Genomic DNA, 18,662 nt, shown 5'->3' with positions numbered 1-18,662 from the left:
GTTATAACTATAGGTACCTAAGCATAAGATCATAGCTTTAGTTAGGTATAATATTAAATAAGATTCCTTAGTTCTTTCTTTTAATAAAAACCTTAAGGTAATTAATCTTATAGTTAATAAGTCTATTATTATAATTGAAAGGTATTCCTTCGAGGTTATATATTATATAGGGCTTATATTTATGCCTCTATAGTAGCTTAAGCTTATTTACTATTATTAGGTTAAAGTAATTCTATTTAGCTCTATTATCTACTAAAGTATTTAATTATTCTCCCTTAATTTATACTTTTAACTCTAGGTATTATTACTTATATTCTCTATTTATAGAGTATAAGGCCTTCCGGGGTAATTTATTCCCTTGCTTATCTATTTATTGCCTTATATTAGACGGGGTATCTAGTTTTTTAACCTATAGAGGGCATGGCTATAATAATTATATTTATATTCGCTCTTACTATATACTTTATAGTTATAGTTATTAATCTAATTATATAGATACTCTTAGTAGCTCCTTTCTTCTTAGGCTCCTAGGTCTTCCTATTCTTATTAGCTAATTTATTTCTATTAGTCTTTAATTTTATAAGTGACTTATTTTTATTTCTAAATAGCGTAGTAGAGGTTATTATTATATTATATATAGGCTACGCCGATAGATTTATATTAATAGAAAATTTAATATCTTTTTATCTTATACTATAAGTATAGGTTTTTATTAAGTTAATATAATAATACAATAAGAAAATAGTCTTACTTTTGTTTTTCTTTTTAGTAGGTCTCGCATTAATATTACTAGTAGGATATCTATGAGATACTAGTATATTCTTAGTATATTAGGTATATTCATATATTATCTCATGGGTTAAAAGGTACTTCTAGATATCTAGGGTTTTCCGCTAATTCTCTATAATAGGCATAGATATAGATTTCTTATTTATCGGCGGTATTTATATATTCTTATATTATCTAGATATATTATTCCTATATGCTATTTTAATATTAATTATTATCTTAATTATATAATTATAAATAGGGATCTTCCTTTTATAATTCTTTATTAGTTTTTTATATTCTTTCTCCTATTTATATAAGTTCCTCTTATTAATACTCCCAAGGGTTTATAGTATTTATAATTTATGCCTAGGTTAGACTATTACTTACTATTTTTATAATCTAGTTATTATATAGTAGTTTATTATATTAATCTACCTTTTATTATTTATAGATCTTATTATATTCTTATAATACCTCGACCTAGTATTAGAGGCATAAAGTATAACCGCATTATATAGGGTTATTCTATTAATAGTCCCTTTAATAGACTACGGTAGGTATCTAAGATTTGCTATTCTTATTATACCCTATGACCTATTTTTTATAATTAAACCCTTCTACGGCGGCTTCCTAGTAGTTAGTTTATTCCTAGGGGGTTAGGGGTAATAATACTTAGTTATCTTTTATCTTAGTAGACTTCTTACGTTAAGTAACCGCGATAGTTTTTATATTAAGGTCCTTATCTAATTTATTAATTAATTCCGGGAGTAGCTCCTATTCTAGTTATATCTTAATATAATCCATAAGGTTTATATAATTGAGTTTTTAGGGCTAGGTTATCTAGTATACTTAATCTTTCTTATTATTTTAGGCGACCTCGTTTTCTTTAGCTTATTCTTCTATAAGGTAGGCTTACTAATAGGGTATATTAATTTAGTCAGGTATAGCTCCTATCCGGTCATAGCCCGCTTATGCTATACTAAGTATCTTTATTATCCATAAAGCTATCTATGGTTTATTATTAGCTTATATAAATCTTACCTATTTTCTACCTTTAGGGAGTTACTATTATTATAGCTAATAGCGACTTTCCTTAATATTATACTATTTTTTATAGTAGATCTTCTTAATATAGTTTATCTTATAGTAATATTAGTATTTAAGTCTATAGTAATTATATTTCTTCTATTAGGTTACTCTAAGTTTTATAGGTCTTATATAGGTTCTATAGGATATATTATTTTATTGGTATCGCCCTTAGTTAGTATTAAACTAAGGTTTCTAATAGTTTTTTTTATTATTATAGGGATTCTAGAGCTTTTTCTAAGAGAATTATTAGTCATCGATCCTAATTACTTAGCTAATATAATTAACGAGGTTATTAGGCCGGTCTTCTTTATAGAGTTTAGCCTATACTTCCTTCTTAAGCCTATCGAAAAAAAAGGATATTAGGGGTTCTTAGTCCTAATTAAGCTTCGAGGCGAGCTAGAGGTATTTAGTGCTATATTCCGACGCGGAGTAAGTTTATTAAAGTACCTTAATTTCTTTTTTTACCTAAGCTTTTTTATTTATTATTCTAAAGGCTTATTAGAATATAGCTTTAAAGGCTTTAAAGCTAGAGTAAAGGTTTATAGTTTATAGCGAGTATTTATTAAGTAATTTAATAAGGTATTCCTTTATAATAGGTTTAAACTAGGCTATAATATACTTAGTGAGATATCCTATAGTATATTAGACCTTATTAGATACTATAATAAACTAAGTAAGGTAATAAAGCATAAATACGCATAGTTATATAAGGAATATTAGTAATTTATATATAATATTATTAAATTTCTCTAGTTATTTTAGCTTTAGGATTTCTCTAATATCCTTACCCTTTATAATAATAATCGCTATTTAGTTAATATTCTAGATATTCTCATAGTATTATTAATTTTAGACTTACTAAGTAGCGGCTATGCGGTTAATAAGTCCTCTAAGTTTCTCTATTTTAGTAGTTATAATAATAACCTAAGTATAGAGTTACTTGATTTCTTTATTATTACTATTTATTTCTTTATTACTATCGGGGTTAGCCTAGATTAATGCGATAGGGGTAAGTAGGTAATTAGTAAGTAAAACCTACTAGTAGTTATTACTAGGAGTAGCCTAAGTAGCTATTATATTTAATATTATTTAAGGTAATACGAGTAATTTAATAAATAAGAGCTATTAATATATAACGAGAGGATATTTCTTAAGGGATAAACCGGTTATATTGGTTTATATTAGCACTAGATAATATTATATAACCTTAAAGGGTAGTATAATATTACGTCTAGTAATATACTTAAGGGTATTAAGTATAACTAAGTTATATTAATAGCTAAGGTAGCTACTATATAAGAAAATATAATAAGTATATCTTATATACTTTATGTGGTTTAGGTGCCTCACGATTTAAACCATGAGGCTTACGATCTAAGGAGTAAGGCTCATATTTAGAATAGTGAGTAACCTTATGATAGGTTAGTATAGAAGGGAATTTGTGGGGCTTTGTTCCTACGTGATGTGAGGCCTGTTGGGTCGTAACACGAGGGTTCTAGAAGTAGGTAATATCTTCCCCTCGCTATATTTAGACCCGATATAGGTTCGCTTTCTCTATGATTAATGCCTAGAAGCGCGGAAGAGCGCTAGCGGGAATATTATATACTAGTTAGAAGGCTCGGCTCTTATCTTTAGTACTCTATCGGCCGGTACCTAGCCTTTCTTAGTACGCGCGAGACTTTACGTAGATAAGGTTATATAAGCTAGGGATTTCCTGCCGGGCGTAGTCGGGAATTATTTCATAGATAGCTAGGAGGATAATCTCGTTATAGAGATCTCTAAACCGCGCGAGGGATAGACTATTTATAGTAGTCTATATCTATGAATAGGCTCTATGAGGGAAGAAGACGAAGACGGAGAAGTAGATACCGGCGGTTATAAAAGACCTAATATAGGTGTGCCGCGTATATACTAGGTCTAGGCCGTGAGGTTATATGATTTTGTTAGTAGAGATATTACTCCTATGCGGTGGGAAAAAGGAGAGCCGAAACCGGTTAGGGGCTCAGATAGCTAATAGGCTCTTTGCCCCGAATTAGATGCTATTGATATCCCATTGCCGCGCGATGGTTACTGAGTTCTAGGATAGGGAGGCCTACGTCTTAGGGAAAGAGAGCGGTTCGGCAGGTTAGTCGGAGAGGAAGCTCTACTAGTAAGGAAAAGAGGCGCGAGGATTATATATGTTGTTACGCTCCGCGAAGATAGCTGGCAAGGGAGGAAGAGAGTGGCCGAGACGTTTAATTCGTTCCCGAAGAGTATGGTTATATTTAGGTTTAGTAAGCTCGTATGAGTTTAGGCCTAGTTTGAGTATAATATAAGTACCTCTATAACTTAAGAGAGTTAGGTCGGATAACTTATATTCGTATTAGTGGCTAAAGAATATCTAAAGGACGCGATTATATAAATTACCTCGCGTGCATAGAAAATCGGGGCTATTAGTAGTATCCTGGTTATGGATCGCTTGGAGAAAGCCGCTAAGGATTAGATCCTTAGGCCTAAGTGAAGGCGAGGCTAATAGGATGAACCGGTCTAGCGAGTCCGATATTAATAAAGTAGAACTTCTCGGCTGAAATGACCGACTATCTTGCTGAGGAAGGCGGGGAGATAGTGGTGCTGGGGCTGCCGGTAGCAATACGGCATTGGTATCGGGCGAGGAGCTCTCGGTATTATTACCGTGGCTATCCTTAATATAAACGGGGGAAGCCGTGGACGATAAGGGAAGAGATATTGCCTTAAACTCGAGCTCGGGACCCGACTAAGACTAGATTTGGGCGGGCGGAGATGGGGTTAAATTATCACGTAAGGTTAGGCTAGAGAATTCGACGGTAGGTGGCAGCTCCTGAACAATCTGTTGTACCCTTGCAAGGTGCTGTTGGTCGCGGTGTCGTTGGACGCGGAGACGCGTTCGCTCGACGGAAGGCTGCTGAGTAGTTGAATACCCGTATTGTAGAGACTGCTTTCGATATACTATAGCACCTACATGGCTCAAAGTGCTCCCCGATATGGTCTTCCTACTTTTTCGGCAGCGGCAGCCGGCAGACTCACCTCATCAGACCACCAATCTCCTCGCTGTTCTTTACGCCTTCAAATGTCGTCAAAGGTATCGAAGACTTGAATCTCTCTTTGAGGGGGCTCAGTTCGAGCTAAGAATTGCCGGAGTATCGAATTGGGCAGAGCCACATCATCCATCTCTCTTTGCTTTGCTTCAAAGTGACTGCGCATATCATATTGCTGGCCATTATTATTGAGCACCTCGCGGATCCATTTCGCTCGCCGAAGGATCGTTTGATCAAGTTGAGGCAGGGATTCAATCGCGCTGACCAGGGCCATGGCATTATGGCGAGACGGTAACAGGATCGTGGGCTGGTTGGGTCTAGTCGAAAACCGAGTCGACTTTGCCAGAATGGGAAGACGGAATGGGTCCTCGCGCTGTCCGTCTCCCGCCGTGGAGTTACGAAATTTCCAGGGCATTATAAATGCCAGATCGTCCTCATGGCTCCATTGGGGCCCAACAAGGTCGACCAAGCATTCCATAGCTTGTTTACAAATTCGATTCCGTTCCCTAATTTTAGCCTCGCGTAGCTGGTTGTGATGACTGATCAACCGTGTCCATAGTTGCATGAAACTGTTAGAATGGTTCTGGAACTCCGTGACGTTGATGGCTCTTGACATCGTGGTTGGTGGGATACAAGGGTTCCGATGCTGATGATCATTGACTGAGCCCCAAGGCGTAAGAGTAGTACATTCACGCGGCGAGAAATAAGGAGCCCAGTACTGTATCCGAAAAAATGTCGCTCTTTGATACCCAGCCCCAGGCCTGCGGTCAATAGCGACGTCCTTGGTCGGATCACTGTTGAAAGTGACCATGATGTAGTTACCAATAATGCGACTGAACCGTTCATCAAATGGACCCGCATAATCCTCAATGGTTTCCCAGAGCCGTTTAACCCTCTGATAGAGTTCAAGGAAGTATAGGCCGTACCAAGATGAAATTTTCGGACGGTTGAAAAGACGCTTAAACACAGAACTTGACCAGCTGTCGTCCGGGGGCAGATACTTGCGCGTTCCCATCCATAAGGGTACATCTCCCGGTATGTCTTCGGTGTCAGAATTAGGGTGAGTTCGAATGTAAGCAGTCCAAGCCTCATCGTAAATCTCCCATATCGTCTGTGCTGTGACGATGCGACCCGTCTGCATAGCCGACTCCTCTTCGCTTCGCTGCAGTCGCATAAGGCAGGGTAGGACATTGTGTCCGACTTTTTTGCGAAGGCGCCCCCAGTACAGCTGCAATTTGGAAAGCATATGCTGATGGTAAGCCCGAGCAACCTCTTCGGTAGCTAGGCAAATGATTCTCTCAACCAACTCATCTGCCGTGTGGCGACGACCGTTTTCAAATTCGGAACGGGCATGCTGAAGCAACTGCCGCAAAGATATTTCGATTGCGACTTTGGACACTGAAAGACGCTGAACACTCATTTGAGATACAAGGCCGCGCTGGAAAGGATTCCGAGGGATGTAGAGCTGGATGAGGGTCTCTAAGGCAATGTGTCCGCTATGCCAGTCTAGACTTGAGGGGGGGATCCAAAGCATCCCAGAGTCCTGAATAGACAGATCTAGCCCAAGGCCCCGTCGCTCTAGTAAAAATTTGGCGTGGGGGATTCGACGACTCTGAACAGTCCACTGCGACAGCCAAATCCAGTTGTCGTATGAGAAACGCTCCTTACTTGCGAGTGCGTAAGTGAGAAGTCGGCAGAAGAGCTGGGCAGTATAAAAAGCGAGAATCAGGGAAGGTGGAGAGATGTTGGCAGAATGAGACGCCTGTTGAAACAAGTGATCCAGCGGGAGGACGAGTCTTGCAGCCTGGGTGAATATAAGATCATTGATATCTTTGGTGGAAACAACCCAGAATGGGTCATGTCCCGCACCACTGGACGCGCCTGACACCTTGAAAGACCGATGGCCCACATGGGGGCTCTGATTTGGCTCAAAATAGCCTCGATGCCACATTCTAACAATCACATCAAGCCGAAAAGTCATTTCCTTCCGAATACCATAGTTGGCGAGAGCTCTTGCGTCCGAAGTAGCTCTCAAGTGCCGCTTGTTAGCCTCCCATGCTTTCAATAGGGCGTCACGCCGGACTTGCGTGGTGTTGGGTGCTTGATGGCGACCTTGATTACCGGTAGCTGAGGAGAGATCGTTGATCATGCCCTCATCTAGAGCGAGAAGCGGAAGAAAACCTAACCCAAATAGGTCGTAGTCACTAAACATGACAGAGAAGAGTTCTTTATGGCAGCTATATGCCTTGGCGCGAATTACCCCCGGCTTGCGCTCATGGGGATGACCTGGGTTTGAGGCTCGAGTGCGCTTCGCCTTGGCTTGATAATCCCCGATATCGCGAAGCAGAGACCGTTGAAAATCCACAGCGTTCAGGTGAGACCTAGGCGCAATTTTAGAGAGTTGCTCATGAAGATAGGAATGGCATTGGCTCTTCCATAGAACAGTGAAAGGCCCTCGTCCCGAAATATCGTGGGGCGGAACACTCGCAACATAATCACGGGCCCCAATGTCAATCCAGCAGGAGTGAACATCCAGATGCGCAGGGTCAAAAGCCCGGAGGACAGAGTATTCGAAGCTGTCCAAGGACTCGCTGAGTGTCCCTTTTCCGAAAGTGTTCTTTAGGTCGTGAGACTGAAATAGCAATCGAGGGTCCTTGAAATATGACACCAGTTCTCCGCTCTTCGTGGTGAGCTGGAATGAGTTTGCTTTCTCAACCACTAGGTTCCAAAAAAGTGGGAGATCTTCCGCTGGAATCGTGTATTGAAGATGGACTGCTCTACTGACATCATCTGGCTTCCATCGGTTGTTTCCGGGCTTCTCTTGGAAGGAACGGGACTTCGCATACGCCATGTCGTACGTTCGCGGTATCTCCTGGCGACAAGGATCAGACACGGCCTCATAGGCTGCCGGAATGATGATATGGTCGTAAAGATCCTTCTGTCGCTCGAGTGAGAGAGCATTCCGAGTCGCCGATGTTGAATCGGGAGCTGCATTCGGGAAAAAGAGAAAGGCGGAGAAGCGTACGCTATGCGTGTTAAAGGTACCAAACTTGATATGCCTTGTCTTTGCCAGTTCCAGCCCATGAGGCTGAATCACCTCGTCGCGTGACAGATTTAGAGCTAGAGAGGGCAGAAAAGACAGGCGGAAGTCATTAGGCGGTCGAATTGCCTGTAGACCTGTTGCCCCGAACCAAATACTATCAATGTCCCATTGCCTAGATAGTAACAGCTCCGGTTCGTCTGGAGGGAGAAGGTGCATCTGCGACTTGCGGAAAGAAAGCGGCTGGCTCGGCTTACTTGCCAGGAAGTCCTTCCATTGTCGGAGGAAGCTACTGGGATCATAAGAACCAGCCTCGCCAAAGACCGTCGACAGAGGAGGGAGGGAGCCCTGCAAATACTGCACGCTCTCTTGAAGGGAATGGGTGTGTTCTGGCTCATTGACCTCGGACCGACGTGCACCTGGTTTGGGTATTCTCATCAGTATATCTCTCATTGACCTCAAAGACATGACAAGACGCACAATGACATCTGGAATTAAAGAAGATGCGGAAAGCCTGATCATATGCAGTCTCATGGGATTCGAGAAAATCGGGGCTCAACTCGGCGTCTTGACGCCGGAGGGCTTCAATGAAGCTGCCAAGGGTCTCGTTGTGATTTTGACCGGCGGTCGGATTGATGGGCTCAGAGGGACGTTGCGAAGAACCGACGTATGAGCATACCGGGCAGGTTTGTGGATTCGCCCGAAAATGACGCGTCGACACTGACGAACCTGATATTCCGGCGGTGGACTGGCATCGGCAGTTGATCATCGTGTCTGAGAAGTCAGACTCTCTTGAGGGTAATATTGGCGGGATTCGTAATCGATGCAATCGGTTCCGGTATTTCTGAACGCGGAGTCGTATAAGCGCTCGGGTCGACTCTAGAGTATATCCTCGGGGACTACGTATTTCAGGGAAAGCTACTTGGCGTATAGGCGAAAATCTACGCATTAGAGGCGCGTCGATATATGCTGCGACCTATTCTGCATTATATCTCGTTCCTATTAGCTAGCTCGTAAGTAACAAGGCGGCCCGAGTATCGATTATATAATAGGCCATAGGATAAGATAGTAATTATTTATTAAGGTATACTAGAGGTATAGCTCCTCTAAAAACCATTATAGTAGAGGTAGAGGCAGAAGTTACTACCTAGCGTATTAGTAAATTAATTAGATTACTAATAGGCCTTAGACTATTATAAGATATATCCTCAGGAGATACTAGGTCATAGATAGAGTTAACTACATAGACTCTAGAGTAAGTAGAATACTCTTAATAAACTAGCTTTTATTATCTCTATTATTATTAAAGGCACCGGTTTCTCGCCTACTCGCGTTAGCTTTTAATCTTAGATAGGTTTATAAAGGCTTAGCGACCTATATTCTGCGAAGTACTTATAACTAATAATCTAATTATCTATTTTTTAATATAGCTAAAGTTCTCCTTTTAACTTTAGTTATAAAGCTAGCTTTTAATAAATCCTCGTATTTAAGTTTAATTAATATAATAATAATTATAAATTACTTAACTAAGGAGAACTTATTATATCTTAAATAAGGATAATAATTAGCGCTAAATAAGATATAGAAATACGGATTAATATATTCGCGATCCGAAATTTCTATATTAATTATACGTATATTTAATCTTATATATATTTTTCATAAATTAATCGAGGTATTATAAGTAGATACTTATAGGGATACTTCTAGTTTAAACTAGCTTCTATTAGGCTATAAGAGGAATAGTAGGGGTACCGTTAGGATTAAACCGCTCTAGTTAGCTACTACTAGGCAGGGAGAAAGAGCTCGGTCTACTAGCGACCTACCCTATATAGGTTTATTCCTTATCTTTATATCCGATAAAGATCTCTTTAAATAGATAAAAATCATTTTCTTAATAAAATATAACTAATCAAACTTTTCTCTATAATTTAATATACTTTTTACTCTATGTATTATTATAGTAGAGGCTCGGTGCATCAAAATGTCTTTTCTAGCCCTTTCGTAACGCACATGTCAACCCGGACCCCCAAGCTCATGATAGATAGATATATATATATATATATATATATTATATATATATATCTCCAACACTTTATGCTATATCTCAATGGCTCACGCGCGCAGGCTACAACCAAACCATTGACTCGCGGATTGCATGCGGCTGAAAATGCGCTATGTTGCTATTGGCTGGAATTGGCCAATCCCATCGTACCGCTCGTGCTGCCCCTGGTCACCTTTGACCACATCAAAAAAAATCCCCAAAACTTCAAACCGACCGTAACGGCGTAAACCTCCTTAAAATCAATTAAAACGTATTATACGATATCGCCTTACTCTTATCTTTCGATGCATATAATAATGGGCTATTTTACTGTTGGGAATATCTATGAGTTTACCCCTTTGGTTATACGACGAGTCTGCCCCCAAACTCGTTGAATTGTTGGTAGTCCGCCCCCTGGTCTATATTCCTGAGTAGGGCTTCACGCACTCAGGAGATGAATGTCGCCGTTCTAGTGGGGCTCGTTTAATTGTGGCACATGCTTACGGATACTCCGCTTGTGCTCTCGGCTGACTCCAATCCCCACTTTTCATTCGTCAGCAGGTGAATTCTGTGAATCAAATTGATGGCTTCCCCACTTCTCTTCCGCCCGCGTTATTATTTAATTCTTCTTCTGTCTTGTTGACTTATGCCACTCTTCCCCTAAGGGCGCTCACTATGGCCAGCGACAGACCGCAATCGGCAGCGGAGCTAGCACTTCCAGCACCAGGGTCATCCTTGTCTTTTCACGTCTTTCCCCACCTCCCTGTCGAGCTCCGGCTAAAAATCTGGCGCTACTCTTTTACGCCCCGTATCGTCGAGATCCACGCCCGCAGATCGCATTACGCCGATGACTTCCAACATGGAGGTGTGCCAAAATGACAAAGCGGTTGTAACAATCCTGCCGCGCTGTCTGTAAATTCCGAGGCGAGGTCCGCCGCATTGGATTGTTATCCGGTCAAATTCCCCCTTGCGCCTGTTGCGCCATGTGAGCATGCTGGCGATAGTATTAACGACTTGAATCGTGTGTTATATATCAATCCCGCGGTTGATACCGTCGTTGTACTTGGCGATCTGGACTATCGCAGAATGTCGCGCCTGCTATCGGACTTGAGTCTTCGTGATCCGAAGGGGAAAGGTCTGCAGAGATTGGCTGTCAGCGCCAGCTGGACATATCATCAAGGAGCTGGCGGCACAATCAGAATGCTTGTTCAACACATGTTTCCTGAACTGATTGAGATGACCGTGTTTATGTATGCCGAAAGAGTACCCCCTGCCAATTGGGCTAGTGGAGTGTGCTTGCTGGAAGATTGTAGTGGGACGGACTACTACAAGCGGTATGCGATGGGAAGAGGCCAACAGATGAAGGATGGTGATAAATGGATGGTGATTGGGAAGAAAGAGTTAAGAGTGATGGAGCTCACTTTCAGGCATGGATGGTAGTTGGATACTTCGATGGTTTGGTGATGAGTATAACTGAGGAGTTACTTTGGTCGGATATGTTACTACTTATTACCGGCCTCTAACATGCGTGATTCCGTATACATACTCGACTGTCTCTGGCTCTATTTGCTCGAAATTAACTGGGATTATCTGGGCCCTTAACATCAGTTCTCAAACGGTCATTCAGGCGTCAAATGCTACACGTACCTAATCCTTGGATGTAATATTGTCACATTTTACGGGGGATTTTGACTATACGTTGAAGCTCTTGATTTCTAACTGAATGAGTGACTGAAGTTGGTCTGTTTTATCCTTCCTTGGATCCATCGTATTCGGCAGCCATGACGGAGTGTTCTTCACGATCTGTTTTATCCAGGTTTGATCTTTCTTGCAGCGCTGACCTCAATTCAAGTATCAAGTCAAGTATTTCAAGTAAGTCAAGTAAGTTAACAGCCCAATATATTTCAAGTAAGTAAATTCATAATGCCTTAAGCTTGATTTACTTAAAATACTATATTTTATGGGTTGTCCTGTGTCCCAGTTCTGGGAGTGCCGAGGCCATTCGGGGCTCGTCGGGCCCAAGGTGTAGGGTAATGAATTTAGTGTGGTAAGGAATATGGCCCAAGCTAATTACACCAATGATAATCCAGGGACGCGGTAGGGGTGGCGCGGATTTGTTGTTTTGTTCGCCCGCGTATTCAAGACGTATCGCACCTGACTCAGAACCCAAGTCTGTGAGAAGCATCCACGATCCGCGATTCGCTAATGATCCGCTATGGCAGCATAATAGCAATCGCTAGAAACGCTCCTGGGCATTAGCAGTCAGCGTAAATCACTGAAATAGCAGCTTAACGCTGCGTCTATTAAGGCTGAATCTAGGAGAATGACTCTTACTGACCTCCTAACGGTCCAGATCGGCTACAAGAGGTATATACTAGAGGAGTATATTGCCAATAAGAATCGCAAAGGCCGGCGGAGCTGGATTTAAGCCCACGGATTCTTCCTCACGGAAGTTAGCCCTAATTTGCGGACATTACAGACCTACTAGGCTTACTCGAAATGTGATGAACGCGGGAAGAGCTCATTATTCGTCGCGATAAACACCACGTCATCAATTAAACATCTCCGAAGGTATATGATATGCGTATAAGTCTGACATTTATTCTATTTTCAGCGCCTTACTGGATATAGGTCACATATGATCACTGAGGCGGATGGCAATGCGGATGAAGATTCGTCTCGCGCTGATAGTCAACCCCCTTCGAAATGGCGCTGCCTGGAGCTCCCTATTGTAAGATCTAATGTTAATAAAGCGAAGGAGCTGACGGTCGGCTGGATCGTTACTGCCAATCTTCCTTTTACGGCGCCATCGAATCCGTATTTGCGACGAATACTCGACTTATACGATGCGTCATTGGCGAAAGAGGTGCCGTGGAGCCGGCAATCGGTGCGTAATACCATGCGGAAATTATTCGAGGTAAAGAAAGGAGCAATATCGAGTTAATTAGAGAAGGCAGTCACAAAGATTAGCTTTAGCTTTGATATATAGACTTCTCCAAACCGGTACGCTTTCCTTGGCCTCCACGCTTATTATCTCGACGCCTCCTATTAAGTCTAATCGCGGCTTCTTGCCCTGCGCTATGTGTGGGGAGCTCATTCCGGAGATAACCAAGCAACGACAATATATGATATCTTCGGCGAGTATGGAATATAAGATCGGATTGGCGCGGGTATCTACGATAATATCTCGTCCAATGATATATGCTTAGCGAGCCTCTATCATCAACTTTCTCCTGCGATGGCCAAGGAGGATATTAGAAATAATCAAACACGGTACTTTAGGCATATTATCAACCTTACAGCTCGAGCGTTCCTCTGGGGGAAAGACCCTAACTCATTTAAGCGAGAAGCCTTTACCGAGGCAGCTTTCCAAATTAAAGAGCATGAGCTTTGACTTTGGCGGAAATGGGGAGCAGTGGGCAAGCTACATAATATCATCCGGTTCGTTAGGGCCTCTCCGCAACGGCGAGAGTTAATAAAATCTCTGGCATGTAGCCAGCGCGATAAAGACGATTATCACCTCTTTGAGGAGGACCGAGCTGCCATCGATCTCGAACTGATGCAGAATAATAAAACTAGATGGAATTCGACGTTTCTAATAATCCAGCATGCAATTCAAAAACAAGAGTAGATTAACCATTTCATTACATATCTCGACACGAAGGCAGCAGAGCCCCGACAACGGGTGCCTGTCTAAGATTATCTTTCACAGTAGGACTGGCTTCTCTTGGCGGAGATACAGAGTCTACTAAAACCACTCTACGAGGTCACCATGAGGTGCCAGGGTTAGGCTAAAGAAGGCCGTTACGGCGCCTTGTGGGAAGTGATAATCGGAATGGAATATTTGCTCAACTTCTTCGAGGAGCAAAAGCTAATATTCTCGCCCCCGGATGGCACTCCTGATGAGCTACAGATTGCCAGAGCCTCGGCAACCACGAGTACAGCTTTCCAGTTCATATTCGCTCTTATGTCTATTTTACTAATACTTTCGCAGGATGTAGTCCTCCACGAGCTAACCAGGGTCGCAGACGCGAGAAACACTTGCCACAGCACACTCGAGACGAATATACCGGTGCATTCTCGCAAGCTAAGGGTCTTGATGATGACCACCGACGATGCCTACAAATCTCTATCAATAACTGTTGGGCAAAACTTGACGAGTATTACAGTCTACTTGGCCAATCGCCACTTTACCCGGCTGCCGTTATTCTTCACCCGCGCTGGAACGTGTCTTGGCTTGAGGCGAACTGGACTAGCCACGAGCAACTAGTGTGGCTACGGGATGCTAAGAACAGTGTCCGGGAATTCTTTGAACAACAGTATCCACGTAAGGAGCAGACTGAGACAACGAGAACCGTGATAGGAAAAGCGATGCGGCAAGACGAGCCTAGTCAATTCGACCAGTGGATGCAGAGCTACGATCGGTACATGATGGAGGAAGAAGATGAGCTTGGAGTTTATATGAGGCAAGGGCCAGTCCGGCGAGAGAACTTGAACCCCATTCTATGGTGGAAGGAACACCAAGAAGAATATCCACGTTTGAGCAAGTTTGCCCTCGACATCCTGGTAATTCCTGCTATGTCTGTCGATCCTGAGCGGACGTTTAGTGTCACAAAGTTGACAATAAGCTCGCAAAGGCACAGCTTAAGCCCCGAGATAATAGAGGAAATACAGTGCCTACGGAATTGGCTAGGCCATCAAGCGATCTCTGTGGGCGAGGTCGTCAGCTTTGGTGGGGACCTGATGGGGTGGGATGGAGGGGAGGCGTGAGAGTACCAATAGCTTCATCCTGGCCTCGGGTCAGTGCTTTCAATTCAAGTATATCAATTCAATTCAAGTTAAGTAAGTTCACGGACGATTTTATTTCAAGTAATCAAGTTACACCCCCGAACTTGACTTACTTGAATTGAAGTCAGCGCTGAATGACAGTGAGGCGCTTCCAGCCCAGACGATGAAAGTAGGCATCGCCCTGGGCTGTCTTTTCTCTCTCCAGGTCTAAGCCCATGACTTGGCCAAGGGCTTCGTCAGAGACTCGACGGACACATTCGATCTTATCCATGTCTGAAATGTTCTTGTCGTCCGAGGAGCTCTCAGGGGCAGGAGGGGTGATGTAGTGGTCCATGACGACGATATTAACTGATAAAAGAGCTGCAGTCCTTATCAACATATAGCACAAGAGATGGCTTTTATAAGCTTTTTCGGAAAAGCCGTAACCTGCAAGACAAGCAATAAGGCGTGCAAGTCATGACAAGGCGTCCAATGCGAGTCTCGTTATTACCGTGATCCTTGACGAAACCCCAGACTACGGGTCTCCTTCTTCCCCATGGGGGATTCGAATCTCTCCATAGTTCCCGCAAGAGTCTCGTGTTGTAAAGAGGAGAGCGTTTTTTGAGGCGTGAGTCTAGGGACATTTTTGATTTGTTTATATACCTCATTGGTTAGAAGTGGTCCGGCTAGCACCACGAACTTCCTAGCGATATACAGCTCTGTAGAGTGCCATATTCTCTATCGTCAAATGCCAACAAACCGCTTGCTTGATATTGCTATCAGGGGAGAATCTAGCCAAGTCGGATGACGGGGCCCCGGAAGAACATCCGGAAGCCCCCGCCATGACCCCGTACCCGCCGGCAGGGACGAGGAAACTTCCCATATAGGAAACAGACTAGTAGTGATCAACAGACTATAACGTAAAAACTCTCTCGAGTAAAAACCGCGCTCGTCTGTTTAGGCAGGTGAATGCGTTGTGAAGCTGCAGCTGCTTCTGAAATGACCCGTTGTTCGTTTCTGTCTGGTTATTGTGTCTTTTGAGGTGTTTGTTTACTGCTGCAAGTGGAGAGACCAAATTTGAGTGGGTTTCAAGTTTTAAAAATTGAATATTCATGGTGATCAAAGCTTTTATGAATGAATGAGAACGGACAGATGCAAACAGGGCGGGATCAATGTTCTCTTCCTACGCCAAGTTGAAAGGAATGTATCAGGCTACGGGAGTTGACTCTTGTGGATATATATCCCATTTCGTATGAGATTATCACTCTTTGTTACGTGCTTCACTTCCCTTCCCGTAAAGACAAAGAGTATATCAGACATAGTAGCAAAGATCACGGTCTTAATTATCCTCAAGACAGCCAGCAACAGGAGGGAACAGAGCTTGTAGCGGACAGCAAACTCAATGCTGCGTAACACCCGAATATAACATGTCTGCCTGGCGAACTTTATCCCCGAGGAGTCTATCTCAGATCACTTGACTCACAACGAGTGCCATTAAGTTCGGCCCCTGTCCATTGATAAAGTGAATATATCCGTTAAGCTCATTCACAGCAACTTATTCTTGATTCAACTGGTTCTACCGCCAATCAGGCACTTTAAACACCAACAAGGCTGTGCGCTGCAAAACAGAACTCTATACGGCAAACTCTATAGACAATAATAAACAGAGCATCTCCTATTAATATTTCATCCTCCCTTTCTCCTCCAACAAACAGATAATACTCATAAATCATTCTACAGGACATGTTCAATAGCCGGCCTAGTCGCTTTTCACATCGATTTTCCAACATCACAAACAAGCATCAGACTTCGTTCGCTCGCTTCCTCATATTATTTCATCAACCACACACAAGCTCCAGACTCTGATGCAAAGTGCATCATCTCAGTCTCGGATGTTTTCCGCATAACTATCCCTCGACAGCATCATGGAGGGACCCAGGGGTGAGGTCAGAGACCACACCTTTTACGCCACAAACTTCAACGAGGTGTATCCCCTATACCCCTGGGCTCGCAGAGAGAAGCGCTTGGTAATCCTTTTAACTTATCCACCGAGATATACCTATTGTCCCCCCGTTGGCGGTCACCTAGTTCTTCTTTACTAATCCGATAGACCTTTCAGCTGGGATAGTATCCAGGTCGTCGGCTTCCACCTGGACATCTCCTTTGGATATCACCAAGGAATCCGGGAGCTGTATAAGTGCGCCCGAGAGGTTTTCCGAAGCCAGCCGACTCGTTTATTTATTCATGGATACTTTATCTATGGTTATTCTCTCGAGCGGTGGGTATTTGACCGATCTGGCATGTATTGCTCTGGGTCAATACCTTTTGACCTAAATACGATCTAGCCAGGCACCATTATAAACCAGTTAATTATCGACGTCCTGAAGAATTATCAATAGATAAGCGACATCGAGTTAGGCGGGAATCCAAGCGTCCTCCATGATAGCATAGGGAATTATATTCCGGCTTATGGTTACTATCCTTAGCCTAGGCTATACCTAGAACGAACTCCGCTTGTGTGCCCTCATAATATCGTGAACCGATGCACTATTTGCTATCGAGTAAGGACTTTAGGCTCTGAGTATGAATATGTCGTCAAGTTCTTATGGCGGTCGCGATCTCGAAGCCCGGAAGAATAGATACTACGGCTTGCCTAGCAGCGCAGCGTCCAGGGAGTAGTGTGACTGGTCAGCTATTATGTAGTAGATAAATCCGCTAATCTCCGTCAACGGCTGGAACTTATAAGGCACAGAGAATTCCCGCGCGCTAATCTAGTAACTTTACCGGCAGTAAACTTAGCCATGTCTTGCCTAGTTATCACTCCGTCTAGGCGTCCTATATCAAAGTTTAACGATATCCTAGAGCTGCTCGAGGCCTTCCGAGATGCCATAAAGGCATATTGGTCTCTTTACTTTGACGGCGGAATCCTCTATCGGGATATCTCGACTAGAAACATTATCATCCCCGATATTAGGAAAGAAGGGGAGCAGCGTGGAATTTTAATTGACCTCGACCTAAGCAAGGAAGTAACAGATCTTTCAACTACATCGGAACAGATTATTAGAACCAGGCCCTTCATATTAATTGACTTAATGAAACACGGGCAGCATTCGTATCTTCATGATCTAGACTCTTTCTTCTTCGTCTTTCTCTGGGTCGTCATCTGCCGAGACGAAGAACCCTCGTCCGAGAGCATTCTCGACGGTTAGAGCAACGGAAGCTTTAATCACCTAGCGAGAAGAAAAGCCAAGGACATCTCGTTGGACAACTTTCACCTCCTCATATCCGAGATCCCGCCCTTGTTCAAGTGTCTCAGCAGGCTGGCGTACGAGCTGCGTGACATGGTCGACACACCGTGGAAATACATTTGCCATCATGGGCAAGCACGTCAGATCGAGCGGCGATATGTTGATATGATCGGCGCGTTCGAGGGAGCCTTAGATGACTATAGGTCGGGAAAGCTTCAGGGGGAGCTTGAAGAGGACTGAGTTGGCTCTCGCGATAAGTCACTGCAAATCAGCAGGAAATGATAAGGCACACGGCACGATAGGTATCACAACGATATCCACAGGCGGCATAGGGTCATAGGGTTTCACGGGTTCGAGTTACCGACGATTAGCGAAATAGAGAATGACATTGTATATATTAGCTCTGCGGCGAGACGTTCGTCGTAGTACTTCATTAGATTACCGAACGTAATCCGTTCAAGTCTAGAACATTGGTCCAGGGTTCCATGTCCTTGCCCCCTCCTGTGACAGCCGTTGACAATAGGGCGCAACGCCATGGCATGCCACGCAGTGGGTCACCCCCCACGAACCATTCATCATGATCTGGGGTAACATGTACAAGAATGCGAGGAAGATGTATTTTTATTGCAGTATTATGTGGTAAATATGAT

The 18,662-nt window shown here is 43.1% G+C and overlaps 3 protein-coding genes across 3 annotated transcripts; 1 reads left to right on the top strand and 2 right to left on the bottom strand.

Annotated features, from left to right (window-relative positions):
* Positions 1-4,941: 4,941 nt before the first annotated feature.
* On the bottom strand, positions 4,942-8,722 carry NECHADRAFT_79762 (uncharacterized protein; the record flags this gene model as incomplete). Its single annotated transcript, XM_003040463.1, has 2 exons — positions 4,942-8,372; positions 8,434-8,722. 2 exons carry the CDS (start codon positions 8,720-8,722, stop codon positions 4,942-4,944), a joined length of 3,720 nt encoding a protein of 1,239 aa, XP_003040509.1.
* A 6,187-nt stretch (positions 8,723-14,909) lies between these two features.
* Positions 14,910-15,408, bottom strand: NECHADRAFT_79760 (uncharacterized protein; the record flags this gene model as incomplete). The annotated part of the gene is made up of 2 exons (XM_003040462.1): positions 14,910-15,133; positions 15,276-15,408. The coding sequence occupies 2 exons, from the start codon at positions 15,406-15,408 to the stop codon at positions 14,910-14,912; spliced, it is 357 nt and encodes a 118-aa protein (XP_003040508.1).
* A 2,199-nt stretch (positions 15,409-17,607) lies between these two features.
* Positions 17,608-17,919, top strand: NECHADRAFT_19227 (uncharacterized protein; the record flags this gene model as incomplete). Its single annotated transcript, XM_003040470.1, has 1 exon — positions 17,608-17,919. A coding segment is annotated over one exon (312 nt), but the record flags the coding sequence as incomplete, so codon positions are not given.
* Positions 17,920-18,662: the final 743 nt, after the last annotated feature.

This window comes from Fusarium vanettenii, assembly GCF_000151355.1.
Source record: "Fusarium vanettenii 77-13-4 chromosome 4 genomic scaffold NECHAsca_64_chr4_4_0, whole genome shotgun sequence".
Taxonomy (NCBI): Eukaryota; Fungi; Ascomycota; class Sordariomycetes; order Hypocreales; family Nectriaceae; genus Fusarium; species Fusarium vanettenii.
Note: the sequence above shows the minus strand (reverse complement) of the source record. Positions and strands in the feature narration are given on the sequence as shown.